Here is an 18,115-nt window from a genome sequence, read left to right as displayed (position 1 = left end):
CAACTGGGAGATGGATCATCCATCTCAGCAGAGAGGGCACAGCTCCAAGGGGCCTAAGGAATTAACTCCTGTCTTGCTCCCAGAGATGGTCCACTCCAGGCCGGAGGGGAGGCCCAATGTCAGGGTCCTACGGAGCTTGCTTATGTAGGACCCTTAGTCCAGCATCTCTCATCAGTTCACAGGGAAATACAAAAGGGAAGTTGATTTTGTGTTTGGGTGTATTAGAAATATTAAAACTGAAGAGAAAAGCAATGGCACATCCCTCACTAACCATCTGCAATGGTGTTTTCCAAGAGACATTCAGCTGTGTGAAGACGCCACCTAGAAAAATGCAAAGCTCAGACCAAAGAGGACAATGGCAGATGTCCGTCATGGAGATTCAGCCTTGTGCTAAGATGAAGAGGAAAATGTCCTTTAGCCTGGTTGACTTTTGTAGTAGACCTCTGGATGCAAGCATTGTAGAACTCGAGGCAAAGGGCTGGGACTGCCACATGGGGATGGATTTCATTTCTAAATAACCATGAGGCAACCATCTGAGTTGCGAACCTATCGTTCTGTTCGGTGGCAGAGAGGTTGGCATCCTTAGCCTTCCTAAGGGCTTTGGATTTGAATCTCTTGTCACCCTGTGCCCTTTTGCAAAGTAGGTGTGAAATGGTACAAGTGAGTGGAGAATCCTGATTTCGCAGCGTTTCATCACCACTTTACACTGGTGTAGATGAGGTCACAAGGTCCAGGCCCTGGAGAACCAGACCTTTTATTTACTGTGACATCATTCAGCCAGAAATCTCTTACAGATGAGGAGGCTGTTTTATGCATTTGGAATAACTTTGTCCAATGGGAAATTCCTAAGTGTGGGTCTTGGTTCGGAGTAAAACACGAACATGCAATTTGGATTTGTAACTGGCTTTGGAGCACAGAATTGGCACGTGGAGAAGTCTGCTGGAAAGTAGATATTAGGGTATTTGACCTGTTCTGTTAGTTAGAAGGAATAACCGTGTGCATGTCAAGGAGGTGATCATCATTGATTATGGAACTGGTTACAAATTTTGGTCACAAACGCAGGTTTCTAGCTTGCTGTTATTAATGGCAATAAGGTATAGTTGAGAAGTGACTGTAAAAATGACAGAGTGGGGTTCTGTGTTTGTTGCTCGGTTATGCTCACTTTGCAATTCAAAAGATTTTATTTTTCTAATCGCCAAGCCTGCAAACTTGATCTTGGTATCTGAAAATCAAGCAGGTTGTCTATGGCTCATGCATTGCCAACGAAAAAGATTTTGCAATGGGAACTCAATGAATAATTCTGATAAGGGCGCATGAGCCAGAATAGAATCCAGGTCCAAACTCTATGGTGGGTTCGAGGGTGCACAGCTGAAAGGGAGGTTGGCAGTGACACTGTATGAGAGCCTGGCCCAGTGGTTTATCATTAAGATTGGGAAGGGGAAGACTGATTACTAAAGCTTAGATTGCCAGCACTAGTGATATCTAGCAGTGGTTGGGAACCATCTTGTTGTAGGATATGCTCAGAGATGACCTGGATGTGATTGCTAGAATCTGGCAAGTTTGGAAGGCCTGCTCGTTTCAGGTCAGAATAGCTTGGTGATCCAATGATTATGCCTGCACCCTGTGTTTAAAAGGAGCATGATGAGCAGCAATGGGATAACCTGGCCAAAGCAGGTGGTGTGCAACACAGAGGGAATCATTGTCATTTTCTAGCTCCTCTTATCCAAGAACCCCCAAAGCACTTTGCAAACTCACATTAACTCTCATAACTCCCGTGAGAGGCAGAGATTATTCTATAGATGGAAAACCTGAGAGAATAAGTGATTTATGGCAAATTGAGCCCTGATTCCAGTCCCCAATTCCAATCATGAGGCAACAGTGTAGACTAATTAGAGATCAGCTGGCTTAACAGAACGCAGTTGAAGTCAAATATAATTGTTTAATTTGTCAATAAAAAGCAAAACATCAGAGAACAAACCAAAACGCAACCAGGAAAGAGCCTCAGGAGAAAGTGCCTTTCTGACTCTGTGACTCAGCTGCAGGAATCAGCTCTCCGCGTACAAGACCCTATTTCACAGGACTCTTTTTGGTGGTCTTAGAATTAGGAGAAGGCAAATTTGCTGGCTCAGTGCTGAAGAGAGACGGGACCTTCACACCCTTCTGTTTCAGCATCTGATGAAAATCCAGCCGCTCGCTAATTATTCTCTGGAAATCAGACACATTCACAGAAGAATCCAGCATTAGCCATGGAGGTGACAGGATCCTAAAGCTTTTCCTTCTCCCCTCACCTCTCCGCTGGTCCCCAGCAGAAGCATCATTCCACACTGAATCACATACCTGCATAGCCTCCAGTGCCTCCTCATCGCTAATTTCAGCTTGGGGGGATTTGGCACCTGCACTGCTGTATGTGGCCTGAATTATTTTGCTTCGAAATCTTTCAAACTTTGATTTAAAAAAGGAGGGAAAAAAATGACCTTAGTTTAATTAACCAGGAATTAACCAGGTTTCCTCCAATTAAAGAAGGATGTTGTCTGACACAAGCAAAGACCTTCTCTCACTAGAGGGAGAATTTAAAGTAACCCTCGCTTTTAAGCTACGCCAACAAGAGGGTTGGAATGACAGCTGGCATTTCTGACAGGTTCTTGTGTCTCCGAATGTCCCCAGGCCACCAGCGAGGGGCAGGACTGAAATTCTGTGAAATTCTGCCCTGGGCTGAGTATGTGCAATTACCAGATGGCTTCACCAGAAGCCCCACACAGACACCTAGTGGCAACATGTCTCTCTGAATTAGTAACCTAAGCAAATCTGACCTGATGTTGGATGGCATCGCACCTGCTTGCAGCAGGTCTGAGTATGTCCCTGTAAGAATAAATATGGAGAAATGTCTTCCCATGATGGCTGTTTAGCCTGTTGCTGTATTTGAGAGAGGGGGATCCCCAGAAGGGCTGGGAGGCTGTGGGATAAAATTCAGAAAGAAGTTTGGCGTTGTAACTATTCTGGTCTGAAACCTCGGGGTCTCTCTTTCTTGGTATCCCATAAGACCCATAACTTAAACAAAGGCCCCTGGCAAGCGCAGGAGCCCAAGCCTCCAGGGAAAGGTTGAGGAACAAGTGGACTGTTAACTGCCAGCCCCTCCATTCCTGCTGCTGGAGCTGAGGTTCCAAAGGGAGCCCCAGGCAGTCCACCCAATGATTGTGTCTGGGCCCTGACTAAACGGGGGCCTTTGTTCTTGTTAGCAGGAGCCCTTCCTCAGGGGAGAGGCCCGCCGTGAAGGAGGAAGGAGGCCACCTTTACCCTGGCACTGATGCACTCCAGTGCAACTTTGGCCTGCTGCTCAGCGTGCTTCAAGGCCTCGACTTGGCTCTGCGTCTCACTTTGGTCGCACAGCTGCTTCTGTATGTGGTGCTGGGCTACCATAACCTCTGCCTGGAGCTGGTTGATCTTGCTCTGCAAATCATCAATCAGTTTGTTTTTCTCGGCCAGTTTGGATTCTTGTTCCACAATGTCCTGAGGAGAAACACAGTTCGGGAGGAGTGGAGGAGAAAGCTGCCTAACTCAAACATGTCTTGCTAGGGATTTTGCCCTGCTATTCCAAACCCTTCCTAAACTTCCCAGAAGGCAGCAGTAGCCCAGTAATGTTACTGGTTTGGGACTCTGTCCCCGCCAAGTTTACCTATAGTATTTAATCATTCTAATTAAGAGCCATTAAAACACGTTTGTTCCCTTCTTCACCAATTCAGGCTCATTAGAAAAATTAAACTGAGCAATAAAGTGTATTGAGAAACAAAACAGGCCAGGGCTATCCCAGCTCTGCTTTTCATGGGACAGACTCCCCTGCAAAACTAGGGAGGATATGGATGGGTTTAGTGTTGAGAGTAACTAGCGTGAAAGACACAGGACATCAGTGCAGGATTTGGAGAGAGACCAGGAAAGGACCTAAAGGAGCACAAGGTGCTCACCAAATGGGATTGTTTTGTTTAATTTATGCAGGCCTAGGCCTAATTGGGGCACAGCAGGGAGAATTAGGGTGTTGGCTGCTGTAACTGAGCACAGGAGTTTGCACTGATGAGTCACCTGTCGGAGTTTGTAATTTTCTCTCTCTATTATTCCCATCATTTCTTCACGCTTCCGTTCTTCTCGAAGGCTGGAAAACTGAGAGAAAAGGCTCCAGTTAACACATCAGCCCCATTACTACAGGTCGCAGAATCATGATTTCCTGATTTGTTAAAAAGGAATAAAAAGTCTCACAAAGAATAAATTCCCAGTTTCCCCCACCACTGGTGGCCAATGGTTGTGCTCTGAGTGACTGTACCTTGGCAGACATGGCTTGTAGTTGATTTCCCCGCTCTCGAAGCTCCTTTTGTAGCATTTCCTTTTCAGACTCAGCTCTCCGTAGCTGTGACTCCTGGAAAGCCAGCTGCCTTTGCAAGGAAGTGATGGCACCTGTACAATCAGAGTAGAGTTCTGAACCAACTGAATCCCTGTTAAAGCCCTCAGGAAACCTCCCCCAGGTGATGAAAAAGGGGCCAGTAATTTTATTCCATCATCCAAAAGTCATCTGGCTGTGGACATAAGTTATCTTAGAACTACAGTCACTACAGAAGTACACTTCAGCTGCATGATACTTTATCACATCACTGAATTGAAGTGTCCATTTCTTAATACCAGCTAAATTCATTTTGTGCAAGAGTCAAAAGACTTAGGGCTGGTCCACACTAAGAAGCGGAGTCGAACTAGGGTACGCAAATTCAGCTACGTGAATAGCGTAGCTGAATTCAAAGTACCCTAGTTCGAACTACTCACCCGTCCAGACGCCGCGGAATCGAAGTCCACGGCTCCAAGGTCGACTCCGCCACCACCGTTTGCAGTGGTGGAGTACCGGTGTCGACCGCAGCGCTTCCGGAGTTCGAACTATCGCGTCCAGATTAGACACGATAGTTCGAACTCCAAGAAGTCGAACTCACCGCGTCGACCCGGCAGGTAAGTGTAGACTAGCCCTTAGAAATAGTTTGATATGCAGAAGCTCCCTCCAGGCTAGTGACAGAAGCTGGACCCGTCACAGAGGTGCTGCTAGCTATACAGAGCTGCTCCTCTTTGTTCAAAAGCTGCTCTTGATTAGCACCCGCATTGTTTAGCAGTCCAAACCTTACCAAGCACTTTTAAGTAGAATCTGCCCTTGGTTGGTAATGGGCATCTTTCCCAGGCAAGCTGTAAGGGAACATAATTCAAAAAGTAGCTGCTGCTGTTGGGAAGCTGCCTTTAAACTGCAGAGGGAATAGAAGCTGCAGCCTCTCAGTGAAGATCTAATGTAGATCCTTCCTAGACAGAGGGAACTGAGCCACAGTAATGACTTCCTCTTGCTCCCCATAACCAGCATACAAATTGTTCACAGAATAGGGGAAGAGTTTGGGATCTAGCCACTAAAATTTCAGATACTCTCTGGTCTTTTGCGTTCCCCGTATGCTAGTCCTGGTACCTGTGGCCATGTCATAGTCCGTTTTTGCTTTCTCCAGTTCTTTACAGAGTTCTTGGTTCATTTGCTGGAATTCTCTGAGCTTGATGAGGGATGCTTTCTCTTCTGCCTCTGCCTCTGCCTCATTCTCCCCCTCCTCTTCAGAAGCCACTTCAAGCTCTGTACCACTAAGAAGCGCTTTTTCCATGTCCTCTTGTCTCAAGCCCTTTTGCTGCATTTCTGAGTACTGTAAGGACAAAAGGACCAGAAGAATTTTGAAAGTTAAAGCAAAATGCAGCGTTAGGTAGACTGGCTTTAGTCATATAAGGCTCCATTTCTGGAGCTGAATGTTTGGAGGGACGGGAGTCTAGTTCTGGAGTTGCATTTAGGGCACCTCGCTAACCCTGAGCCAGAGACCTTACAACTGGAATAATGTAATGTATGGTGAAACATTGACACGGGTTCAGAAAATGACTCAGAAACTGCTGCAGCTTAATTACTGGTTCCCTTTTAAACTCTTGAGTTCTAGTCCAAATGCAGGAAAACTGTGCTTCCTGTTCTTCTTCTTTATCTAAAAGTGTCTATTGTGTCCTGCACTGGAGCCCTGGGGACCTCACAATGTCTAGATCAGTGTGGGCAAACTTTTTGGGCTGAGGGCCACATCTGGGTGGGGAAATGGTATGCAATGCCGGGGGGAGGGAGTGTGGGGTGCGGGACGGGGTGCAGTGTGCAGGAAGTGGCTCAGGGCAAGGGATTGGGGCAGAGGAGGGGTGCAGGGTATATGAGGGGGCTCAGGGAAGGGGGTTGTGGTGCAGGAGTGTGGAGTGCAGGAGGAGGCTCAGGGCAGGGGTGCAGGAGGGGTGAGGACTGCGAGAGGGGTCTCAGGGCAGGGGTTGGGGTGCAGGAGGGGTGCGGCAGGGGGTTGGGGTGCAGGGTATACGAGGGGGCTCAGGACAGGGAGTTGGGGTGCAGGAGGGGTGCAAGGTGCAGGCAGGGGGCTTAGGGCAAGGAGTTGGGGGGCAGGCTGCAGGTGGGGTTTGGGCTCCGGCCTGGCGCCGCTTACCTAAAGCAGCTCTGGGGTGGCAGCAGCGCGCACCAGGGCCAGGGCAGGCTCCCTGCATGCCTGCCCTGTCCCTGTCCCTGACTCTGTGCCACTCGAGGAAGCATTGCAGCCCCTGGAGGAGCGGTGGGGGCAGAGGGTGCCGGGTGTGCTGCCCTTGCCGCGCCTCCAGGTACCTCCCCCGAAGCTCCCATTGGCCGCGGTTCCCCATTCCAGGCCAATGGAAGCTGCGGGAGGCAGTGCCTGGAGGCAAGGGCAATGCACAGAGCCCTCTGCCCCCCAACCCGGGGGCCACAGGGAAGTGGTGCCAGCCGCTGCTGAGAGCGGCGCGGGGCTCACGGCGCCATGGGGGGCAATCCTGTGGGGTGTGAGTCTGAAGCCCAGCTGCCAGAGTCCAGAGCCCAATGCCCCACGGTCAGAGCTTGCGGCCAGAGCCTGCCACCCGCCACACCAGGGCTGAAGCCGGAAGCCTGAGCCCCACCGCCCCCAGGAAGGTGGCGAACTCACACCGGCTGTCTGCTCCGCCGATGTTTGTGGCTCAAGATGGGGGCAGGACCCAACCCCTCCTTGCTGCCCCCGGGGCCCGAATCACTGCCCAAGAGGCTGTGGCTGCAAGAAAAGCCCCTGGTGGTCACATTTGAGAAATGCTGATCTAGAGGATGCAGTCACTAAAGGACACCTTTAGCAGCAGTGTGAAAATAACATCATAGCACAGACTCCTCTCATTCTACTGTCAGTTTCTTTTGCCATATCTGGACTAGTGAAGATCCTCTTTCACCTCCTTTTCCAGTTGCCATAGTTCCTCCTGGTCTTTCATCAAGGACTCAGACAGGCTAGCAATCTTAGAGTCCAGCATTTTATCAGAGTAGCTTAGTTTTAATTTTAAGCATGCCACTTCCTCTCTCAAATCTTCTTTAGTGCCACTTTCTCCTAAGCCATCCTGCACTGAGCTGCTTAGCCTAGGCATCTTTGTCTTGCTGTCGTCAGCTACAGGTTCTGAGGCTGCATCTTTCTGCAAGGGAAAATGTAGTATGAGGAAAACTACCTAGGAAGCTAAAAGTAGGAAGCTGCTTTCCACACTCCTGGCTTGCAGCACATAAAGGAAAGAGCTTGGTGCAGTAACCGCAATTATACCTCACCTTGTCACTGAATTCTTAGTGCTAGGCCTCCACAATGGGTCTGGGGAAGCTGATAATGTGTTTAGAAAATGATGCACAAATGAGCACTCTCAGCATTCCATTCTGCTTCAGATTGCCTCCGACTGGCACAGTAACAGTCAGTAGCTTTATTATATCCCTTATGAGGATCGTAATCAAAGTGGGACTGCTGGAGGGGTCTCATTTGCATATAATTACCCAGAATGCTCTTCACTCTCACTGTGTTACTTGTGAATTCAGGGCACAAGGAGGGCCTTAAATAGCTTTTATTTTGAACCTCACTTCCTCAGTCTGGTTGGTTTTTGTGTGTGAGCCCCTGTTTGAGGAAATCCCCTATCTGCTTACATCATAGAATCATAGGTTCAGAAGGGACCACAAGGGTCATCATCATCAGCTTTTCCACTAGCGATGGCCACTGCTGATAGCCATTTTGTCTCTCACTATGAAGTCTATCTTAAACGCGTGCTTCATTTCATACAGAGAAAATGAGTGTAAGTCACCTCCTTTGTGATTACACTTCCCCTCCTGAGCAGCTCCAGATGCTTCTTCAGATTCTCCATCTCCTCCCTAAGGATAGAGATTACATCATCTTTCCTTGCACATTCTGCTTCACATCTTGAAAGACGATTAATCTCTTCTCCCATCATCAACAAGCATCGTTCCTGGGAACAGAAACAGGCATAGTGTTCACTCAAACAATGCATCTGAGGTTTGATGGGATATTGGTAGGCAGGAAAAAGATGGATGAGTGGCATACAAGTGGATGATTTACTGTATGGTATCTAGTCTAAGGGACTAGAACCCAGGACTCCTAGGTTCTCTTTCTTATTTTGACATGGACTTACTGCCATTCTCCTCTCTACTTGCTTTCCCTTCTTTCCTGCACTTCACGCTGTTTAGAAAAAGAACTTTGAGATCCTTTGATGAATCCATTTATCAAAATACAATTCTATAATTAACTTAATTTACATCACACCCTTAGAAAGTGAATTTTCTAGCTGGATCACTTTGCAATTAACTATGTGCATGGTCTACTCTTCTTTTTGAAGTATTATAGCAACATTTTCTTACCTTCTCACGGATTACATCAATATACCATGGGATTTTACTCTCTATAGGTCCTCTTTGTTGTTCAGCCGGAACTATTCCTTCTGTGAAACTCTTCCATTTAGAGAGACCAGTGAAACTTTTACTGGGTAGGAGCTGGCCAGCTGCTGGGGGCGGGGGGAGAAATAGTGGAAAGAACATTCATCTAAATATCACCCAGAGACTGGAAAAACGTTTTTGTTCTATCAAACTTATTTCTTCTGGCAACAAATCTCTATTACTAGCCTCAACTTTTTGGGTTCCACTTACTGTACCATTTAAAATACTCCTCAGAAAAGATTTACCATATTGAATTAAAAACAGTGACCCAGCCTGCAATGGGTAGGCTTCAAAAGGAGTTGTCTTGTTCAAACTGCCTGCTGGCTTCTACCTTAATCAGCAAAATCCTCCAACTCGTGACTGGACTTGTATGTGCCGTGTCCTGCATATAACCACACCTAGACTGGAACAGGGACCGTGAAGGACTATAGGCAGCACTTTTACCACCCGGTGCAGGTTGCTCATATTGCTTGGAGATCATGTCATGCCACCAACTGGTTAAAAAGAGCAACCAAGGCAAGCCCAGTGGTTTTTCCTATAGCAACGTAATGTGCTGTCTTGCAAAAGCACCGATTTCACAGCGGATTTTCACCCTTCTGGGAAAACACACACGCATACAGTCTTCACAGTCATCCCCTTACCCTTACCTTTGGTGGCCAATTCTGATGGATATGTGTTCTGAAAGGCAGCATTCCACTCTTCAAAGTTGAGTTGGGAGGACAGACTGATGGTACTCAAATTAAAGGCCAAATCAGGGATGTCTGATGAAGTACTTTCTGTGTTTGAAACAAATATCCTAGTTACTTCTAAGTGGTTTTTCTTTTTTGTTTTTGGCAATAAAAATATCTATTTTGACGTATTCCAGATTCTCAGCACGCTGCCTTATACCTTCTGTCACAATAAAGGGTTGAAACTCTTACCAGTTTCAGAGAAGTGAAGAGAATGTGGGTTTTATGCAAAATGAGATGGACTGATTTAAATATTATACATTTATACTGAATTCCTAGTTCAGGATTCTAAAAGCAGCAAAGAGTCCTGTGGCACCTTATAGACTAACGGATGTATTGTAGCATGAGCTTTCGTGGGTGAATACCCACTTAGTCGGTATTATCAGGTCAGTATTAGGCTGGATCTTACCCAAAATACCATGCTGCCAGGCAATCCTTTAGGAACCTATCACCTTTAATATCCAGGTAGATTTACCTGGTCATGGTAACACAAACTTATGATAGAATGAAAGGGGCTGAGATCTGAGTCACTTCACCCTTCTGAATAAGGAAAAATCTGTCTTCAGTCACAGAGCAGGCTAAAAGGGACCACCAGAGCATCCAGAAGCTAGTTCTGAAACTCCGTTCAGCATGAAACTGTCACAGCCCAGCATAAGCCCAAAGGTTCCTTAGCCTGACAAATGGGGCTGGTGTTCAGGACATAGGGAAAAACTCCTCTCAGTAGGACTCCCCTACTCTGCGACTACCCCTTCAAGAGATGTGTGGAGTTTACAGCCTAAACAGCCTGGGTGCAATCAAGAAGCCCCCTGTTCCGCCCTGGGGCTATACATAAATAGGGAAAGGCAGCTGAGAGAGAGAAAGGAACCAGAAGTGGTGTTGTTGACAATGGCCCACCGCTCCCATTGGTCACCAGCCTGACCTAGGCTTAGAGACTTTGTTTTCTGATTATATGCTTGGTTACGCTGACTCAAGCCTCGGAGCTAAGAGCCTTATGAACTTAGTTAAATTGTTCCTTCCCTGACTTGCTGTCTAAGGAAAGGGAGACAGCTTGCCTGCCTCCTAGAACAATAGGAGAAGCTGGAACTCTGGAGGGCTGGAGGCCCTCTGAAGGCAGGATGGTTTTTGTTTGGGTGGTCTTGGCCTCCTCTTTCTTGGATTATGTACACTTGCCTTTGGGATTTTCACTTGCTACCAGCTAGGCTTTTCTTTTTTAACTTTTTGTGGTAGCATTGAGGAAATGCTAAATAAATGATACTGTCGAAAGCCCCTACTAGCAAATAAGACATACTAGTCAAGTGCAAGATTCGTGTTACATGTTAAAGTTGTGCTGAGGGAATCATCAGTACTCTGGCTACCTGCAATTTGCTGAATGAATGGGGAAACAATTTGTAGGACTTAAATGGGAGTACTGGGGAAATAAGGGCTATCATGTGGGAGAAATAGCTTAATATATCACAGGAAAGAGTATTGGGGGTTTGCTGATCTCTCTTGTGAGCCTTACCAAGCTGGGATGTTGAAGTTGCTCTGTTACTGAATCTAGGACATCCAGGGCGCATTAGAAAAGATCTCTGTAATTCCTCCACCTGGGGCTCATACTCTGACTTAGAGAAGCCAGCAGGTTTGATATCAGCCTGGCAAAGAGGAGGAAATTAGACCATTAACTCGGTGTCCTATTCAAAAAGTGCTTTTTAACTGTAGGTTGGCAGGAAGGTAGGTGTACGTCCATTCTGTGATGTGACAACCAGCAATGATAGGCTGCTCAAGGTCAGGGCCTGATCTGAAAAGTGCTGAGTATCCTCAACTCCATTCTGAAGTTGGAGGGAGTAGAGGGGGCTCAGCATGTCAGAGGAGGCACTGAGTTCACTGCAGGATCAGACTCTCATGAAGAAAGGAATTTTAGCATTTGATGAAGGCTTTCTCCCACTTTCTTTCAACTAAGATTTTTCAAGGGAGTTAAATGCCCAAATCCCATTGCAACGGTGTGCCTAACCCCTTTTGAAACTGCCAGCATTAATCCTGGGGGTTGGATTATGATGTTACTGATAAACAAAGCATTGCAATTGCATAGGAGGGATGAAAATCCACTTCTTGCCATTATCTGCATATTACAGCTGGCCTTTGCTGCACTTGCCTTGAGAGGCCCCAATATTTTGTGGGTAAGCAAATGGCATATGATTGGCTCCTGTGGTGTGCAGAATCCATTCTACTTGATGGGATTTTCCTTTCTTTGGAGCTCAAACCTGAAAGAAGCTGCTGCCCAAAATGCCAACCTGCAAGGTGCTAAGTATTTCTCAGAAGGTGTATAGTGTTAGCAAGGCAGTCCCTTGTAACCCTTTGCTTCCCAAATCAAATCCTATTTTATCATGTCTAATACGTGATTAAAATAGTAGCATATTAAATACTTGGTTCTCATAGTAGCGTCTGACTGCTTGAGCTGATTTACTCAGCGTGGATCTACCGCTGGGAAGTTTCCATACTGGTGTCTGTTGCCTTCGGCTGCTTAATTCCTGGAGCTCACTGAAACCCTTTGTCATCAAGTTCATCTCTCTAATGGTGTTTCACCAATCTCAGCCTTTCACAAAATGGAGAGGGGAAGAATTAACAAGAGCCTGCGGGGTTAAAAGGCCTATAATTTTATAAATCACACTTCCTCATTTGTGTTCCTGATACCTCTCAATCAGAGGTTTGCAAACTGTGGGGCCTGCCCCCCGGAGAGGGGGCAGAGAGGAACTTTATGGGGGACACCAGCCCAATGTGGATGAGGATCTCGGCTGTGGGGAGCAGGAGGGAGGAGAGCTGGCTGAGGGATTGGGAGCAGGGGCTGGCTGGGGGCCAGGATTGGGGGAGCAGGGAGCTGGTGGCTAGGGGAGCAGGAGCAGGGCTGGCTCAGGGATTGGGGGGACCAGGGGGTTGTGGGGGCAGGAATTGAAGGTGGCTGGGGGCGGGGCTGTTGGGGGGGAGGAGCAGGGATCTGGTTTAGGGGTGGTGGGGCAGGGAGTGGAGGGGCTGGAGGCTGAGGGAGCAGGAGGGGAGATAGCTGAGGGATTGGGAGGAGCAGGGGCTGGTTTAGGGGATGGGGCCAGGGACTGGAGGGAGGTTGGGGTGCTGGGGCAGGTGGCTAGGGAGCAGGAGGGGGCTGGCTGAGGGATTGGAGGGAGAAGGGGGTGGTTGAGGGGCCAAGGGAAGCAGGGGACTGGGGCTCGGGAACAGGAAGGAGGGCTGGCTGAGCGATGGGGAGCAGGGAGCTGGTTTAGAGGCTGGGGGCCAGGGAGTGGGGGCAGGGAGTGGAGGGCTGGCTGGGGAGCAGGGAGCTGGTTTAGGGGCTGGGGGCAGGGAGTGGAGGGGTTGGGAGCAGGGAGCTGATGGCTCGGGAGCAGGAGAGGGACTGGCTGGGGTTGGGGCAGCAGGAGGTTGGTGGGGGCAGGGATGGAGGAGGCTATGGGGGCAGGCTAGGGGCAGGGCTGTCAGGGGCTGGCTGGGGCGGGGCAGGAAGGGGAGGAGCTGGGGCCGACTGGGGAGGGGCCGGGAGGAGCAGGGGCTGGCTGGGGGCAGGGCTGTCGGGGGCTGGCTGGGGCGGGGCCAGGAGGGGAGGAGCTGGGGCGGGGCTGTCAGGGGCTGGTTGGGGCGGGGCCGGGAGGAGGAGCTGGGGCAGGGCTGTCGGGGGCTGGTTGGGGCAGGGCTGTCGGGGGCTGGCTGGGGCGGGGCCGCGAGGGAGGAGCTGGGGGCTGGCTGGGGCGGGGGCCAGGAGAGGAGGAGCTGGGACGGGGCTGTCAGGGGCTGGTTGGGGCGGGGCCAGGAGGGGAGGAGCTGGGCGGGGGCTGTCGGGGCTGGCTGGGGCGGGGCCGCGAGGGGAGGAGCCGGGGGCTGGCTGGGGGGCTGGCTGGGGGCGGGGCTCCTCACCTGCCGCGGCCCCTGCACCCCACGCTGGACTCTCAAGCAGCCTCAGCCCAGCCGCTCGGCCTGCGGGAGCCTGACAAAGCCCGGGGCGGGGCGGGGCGGGACGGACAGGGAGGTGACCAATGAGCTGAGGGAACGGCGAGCCGCGGGCGGGGGAGGTGCCCGGCTTGTGGACAGCTGTTGCTAAGCAACTGGCGGGGGGGGCGCGAAAGCCGCCTCTGGGAGCCCTGGAGCGGCTGCGCCCCTGGCGGCCAGCGCGGGCAGTGCAGGCTCCCTGCTCTGGCCCCTTGGCTGGGGCGCTGCGGGGCGGCGCGCACCCTCGAGAGGTGGCAGAGCCCTTCGTCCAGCTCCCCTCGGGCAGGGAGAGGGGGACGGACCCGGGCCTCCCACGGCGAGTGGCTTCCTGAGGCCACCTGCGACCCATCTCGCCCGCCCCGCCCCGGCCAGCGCATTGCCTCGTGCCTGCAGGACACCCTGCCGCCCCCCGCCCCCCCACGGCCAGTGGCGCCCCGAGACCAGCGCAGGCGGAGCCCGTTCCCACGCAGGGCGCCCGGTGTAACGACAGAAACATTTACCGCTCCAGATTCTACTTAAAAAGTCCGGGGCTCCCGTTGCTTCTATCATCCCAGCCCTTTAAATAGCCACTGGAGCCCCGCCGCTTCCCCAGGGCTCCGGCAGCTGTGCACATGGCCAGGGCTGTGGAAGCAGGGGAGCCCCTGGTGGGGGAGGGAGGAGGGAGCACTTACCATACAGGGGTCTGTACCCCCTGTACTCGCACCCCCTGCCCTATCTCCAGCCAACCCCTGCCACACCCCCCTTTGGCCCTGCTTGAAGCCAGCCAGCCCACCCCACCCCACCCACCCCTGTCTCTAGCCATTGCTGCACCCCTTGCCGCACCCCTTGCCCTGCCTGCAGCCAGCCCCATGTCCACTGGTGCCCTGCAATTCCCTGGGCAGTAACCCTGCACACCTGCTTCAATGATGGGAGAAGAGAGCAGCTGGTCCCCACACATGTGCACACCCTAGGGTGACCAGACAGCAAGTGTGAAAAATCAGGATGGGGTGGAGGTTAATAGGATCCTATATAAGAAAAAGACCCCAAAATTGGGACTGTCTCTATAAAATCAGGACATGTGGTCACCCTAGCACACTCCCCGGGAGTGGCGGGGACCCACACATGTGAAACGGAGCTCATTTCTAGTTCAGTCCCATCTTTTTAAAAAATAACTGTAGGTAGGGTTAACATACAGCCACATTTTCCCAGACATGTCAGACTTTTTGGTTCTTAAATTGCTGTCCGGGAGGAATTTTTAAATATGGACATATGGTAACCCTATTGGTACCAAAAATACATACTCTGGCACATCCCTTAAATCAGAACTTTTTATAGGGAACCAGATGCTAAGAAAGGAAAGGCTTTTTTTTAAACCTTTTTTTTCTTTTTTTAAAATTCATCCCTGCTGCGTCCCCGCCGAAAATGTTTGAATTGGGTGGGCCCCAAACTTCCTAAAGCCGGCCCTAACTAGTCTGTTCAGTGTTATAGCTTTTAATATGCTAATGCAAACACTGTAATAGAGCATTAATGTCCCAATGTACTGTAGCTTGTTTTAACTTACCGTAATAGTAGAAGTGGTGCATGTGAACATTGCCGTAACGAGGGCAAGGCGAGTGAGGCACTTGCCTCGGGCACGGAAAGTGAGGGGCTCAGAAAGTCTCTCCTTCAGCGGCAATTCGGCAGCAAGTCCTTCCCTCTGAGAGGGACTGGGGGACCCGTTGCCAAATTGCCGCTGGTCGTCATCAATGGAGAGGGGCGGCACATACAGCTCTTTTGCAGAAATTCGTTGGTGGATCCTTCCTTCCAATAGGGAAGAGCCGGACATGCTGCCTCTGTTGCTTGCCTTGTGTGCAAAAATCCCTAGTTACGGCTCTGCATGTGAAGTTCTCTTAAAAGTTGACACTACAGTAGTGATATTCCCAAGCCAGCATGCATAGGGCTGGGAGTGGGGAAGGGGAGTGCATTTAGGTACAAGTAACATCTCTCACACCAAACAGGAACTTTTCCAAAGTTCATTATTATACCTTGTCTTACAAACACCAAAAACTAATACATATGCACAAAGGTCAATAATCACCCCCTCCCCATATATACAGAGTTGTGCTTCTGCATATAGTATCTATCTCAGATTAATATTGAGCTACCAGCTGTTCAGGAATCAGTAAAGAATCAGCTGACAAGCCACATGTTGAATCCTATTGCAAACAGTATGGGTGACCCATGAGGCATTCTGAAGCAAGAGATTACTGTAAAACTTTAAATAAGATGCAGAAAGAATAAACTTTTCTTAGGTTTTGTTTCTGTCAGATTTATTGTATTATGTATAGTAGGTGTTTAATATAAAAACCAGATAGTATGGTTTACAATGTTATAACAAGAGATTATGCTATTACCATTATCCAGTCAACTTGCACACTACTATTTTGAATTAGTGATAATTCACAGAGAGAGAAAGAAGAAAGCTGAATTTAGATAATTATTAACCAGATTCCTGGTTATTCACCAGCCACTTTGCTTCAGTCCATGGCATAAAGCATCAAAACCCAGGACAGTATTGATAAGACAATATTCACCTCGTATTTGCATCTGCTACACTCCCTGCCCCCGCCTCATTCCCAGTCACAATATTCAGGATATAGCCTAGCGAGAAAGTGGAATGGCTGAAGCATGTAGCTGGCAACTGAAAACTAGTACAGAGTACAATAGCGTTGAGAACATTGCTTAATTCTGAGCACTGCGTCTGCAGTGAGATGCAGGGTGGGCCTGGTGCCACGGCACCGTTGGCACCATTGTAAAGTCAGTACTGACTCTAATCCCCCTCCCACAGGAAAACGCCCTTGGACCTTTTCTGGATGCCACTAAAAATATAAAAATCTGCTTCCCCGGTGCTAATTTACTGCTACAGGAGACTTGATGCAGTGAAATAATTTCCCTATATTCCATCAAACTCTGCATCACATCTCTTGAGTATTTAAAAGAGTATCTCATAATTATTTGTCTATGTAAAGTATCAGAACAGTTCACAAATTTTAGGATTGCCTTTTGCTGCATTACTCTTGCCTGTGAATCCAGTCCCATGTTCACACGTCATTGCTTGTGTGTAGAAGCTGATTCACAAATAGTCAGTAAGTGTATTATATGGTCTCACCCTACATCGTTCCCAAGGGCAAAAATCTTCTGCAACAATGAAGGCTTGGGCTGATGACCAGTGGTTGCAGAATTTTTGGATGCATCTTTGTGCAAAACTCGCCAAAATGAAAGCTGCACTGACAGTGGAGAAGAAAAAACAATTACACTATGGGGATCTGCAACAACAGATTAATTTCTGTCAATCAGTGGTCTCTCTCCTAAACTAAGGTGAATGGATTTCTTTAATGTAAGTAGTCACAACATATGGTTAAATATTTTATGATCAATAGCCTGTTAAGAACTCAGCGGTCACAGATAATACCTGTCTTCTTTGGAAACCAGGGCACATTATCCAGTCTTTTCCCCCACCCCAGCACAACCAAAACTGATCTGAGTTTTGCTAACACCAACTTGTCTGCAGTGTCACCCAGAAGCAGAGCACAAATACAAAATACAGACAGTACAGAGCCAATACTTATAACTTCAACTACAAAATGATACATACATATAGACAGCATAATCATAACCACCAACCCATAACCTGGTCTTAGCCACCTTATATGACCCCCTTTACCTAAGATTTGGTGCCACTACAGGACCTTGGTTGCAAACCATATTCTATATGGTCCCAGTTTATATCAATAATGTCACACACACACAAACGAGTGAAAGAGCGCGCCTCACTCATCCAATAGGTCAATTTGGCACATTAGCCAGGAGGAAGCAGATCGTGAGCGTTTTCGACCACAAACCCCATCCCTCCAGATTTGCAACCATCCCTGGACCAGTGACAGGGGCACAACCATCCCCGGACCAGTGACAGGTGCATAGGCAGCCAAGTCATTGGAAATAATCAAGGAGGAAGCCAGTGGAAAAAATGAAAGGGGCCACTCTGGTTATCACCTTGGGGTCAGGGGCGTTCTCCATACCCCCAAACCTTACCTCCCTTTTCACGTATTCACACACAAAACAGTGAAAGCGCGCGCCTCAATCATCCAATAGGTCAATTTAGCACATTAGCCAGGAGGAAACACATTGCACAAGAAAATGATAATGCTGAGCATTGAACCTGATGTGCGTCTGCCTTCACGCACACAATTGAAGGCTTGAGAATACCCCATCTGCCAGTTTCTCTCTTACTACCTCAGACACCACTGCCAAATCATTAGTCTGGGCTGGGATACAGAACTCGACAATCATGAGAGGCTGCTGAATAGTTTTCCTGGGGAAAGCTGCTTTCTCCGGGAAAGCTGCGTTCTCCAGAGACAAATATTCATTTGAAGTGCTTCCATCTCAATACAATAAGCAGAGCTGATTTCTGCAGAACATGAGTAAAGTATGCCACCCAAAGCGTGTTCACTCCCAGAAATACAAAGTTAGTATTATACTGGGTTTGCCAAGAATAGCTTTTAGCTAATATTCAGGTATAAACATTTCAAAAGCATGTACGTGAGGCTTAAGCCCAATTTTTAAAAGTAACTTAGTGCAGATT

General features: G+C 48.9%; 1 protein-coding gene across 8 annotated transcripts; it reads right to left on the bottom strand.

Annotated features, from left to right (window-relative positions):
• Positions 1-1,919: 1,919 nt before the first annotated feature.
• On the bottom strand, positions 1,920-14,027 carry CCDC27 (coiled-coil domain containing 27). 8 transcript variants are annotated; one of them, XM_039509071.1, is made up of 13 exons: positions 13,444-13,590; positions 11,946-12,115; positions 11,045-11,174; positions 9,463-9,591; positions 8,741-8,883; positions 8,170-8,331; positions 7,291-7,524; positions 5,477-5,699; positions 4,313-4,443; positions 4,075-4,152; positions 3,295-3,447; positions 2,338-2,442; positions 1,920-2,205 (listed from the first exon to the last, which is right to left on the bottom strand). In XM_039509071.1, the coding sequence occupies exons 2-13, from the start codon at positions 12,084-12,086 to the stop codon at positions 2,068-2,070; spliced, it is 1,767 nt and encodes a 588-aa protein (XP_039365005.1). In that variant the 5' UTR covers positions 12,087-12,115; positions 13,444-13,590; the 3' UTR covers positions 1,920-2,067. The 8 variants fall into 8 exon arrangements, with proteins under 8 accessions (XP_039365005.1, XP_039365008.1, XP_039365006.1 ...); XM_039509068.1 differs by lacking the exon at positions 13,444-13,590 and adding an exon at positions 14,016-14,027 and having other exon boundaries at positions 2,068-2,205; positions 3,295-3,507; XM_039509066.1 differs by having other exon boundaries at positions 2,068-2,205; positions 3,295-3,507.
• Positions 14,028-18,115: the final 4,088 nt, after the last annotated feature.

Source organism: Mauremys reevesii, linkage group 21 (assembly GCF_016161935.1).
Source record: "Mauremys reevesii isolate NIE-2019 linkage group 21, ASM1616193v1, whole genome shotgun sequence".
Classification (NCBI taxonomy): Eukaryota; Metazoa; Chordata; order Testudines; family Geoemydidae; genus Mauremys; species Mauremys reevesii.
This window is presented reverse-complemented; position numbering and strand designations above follow the sequence as displayed.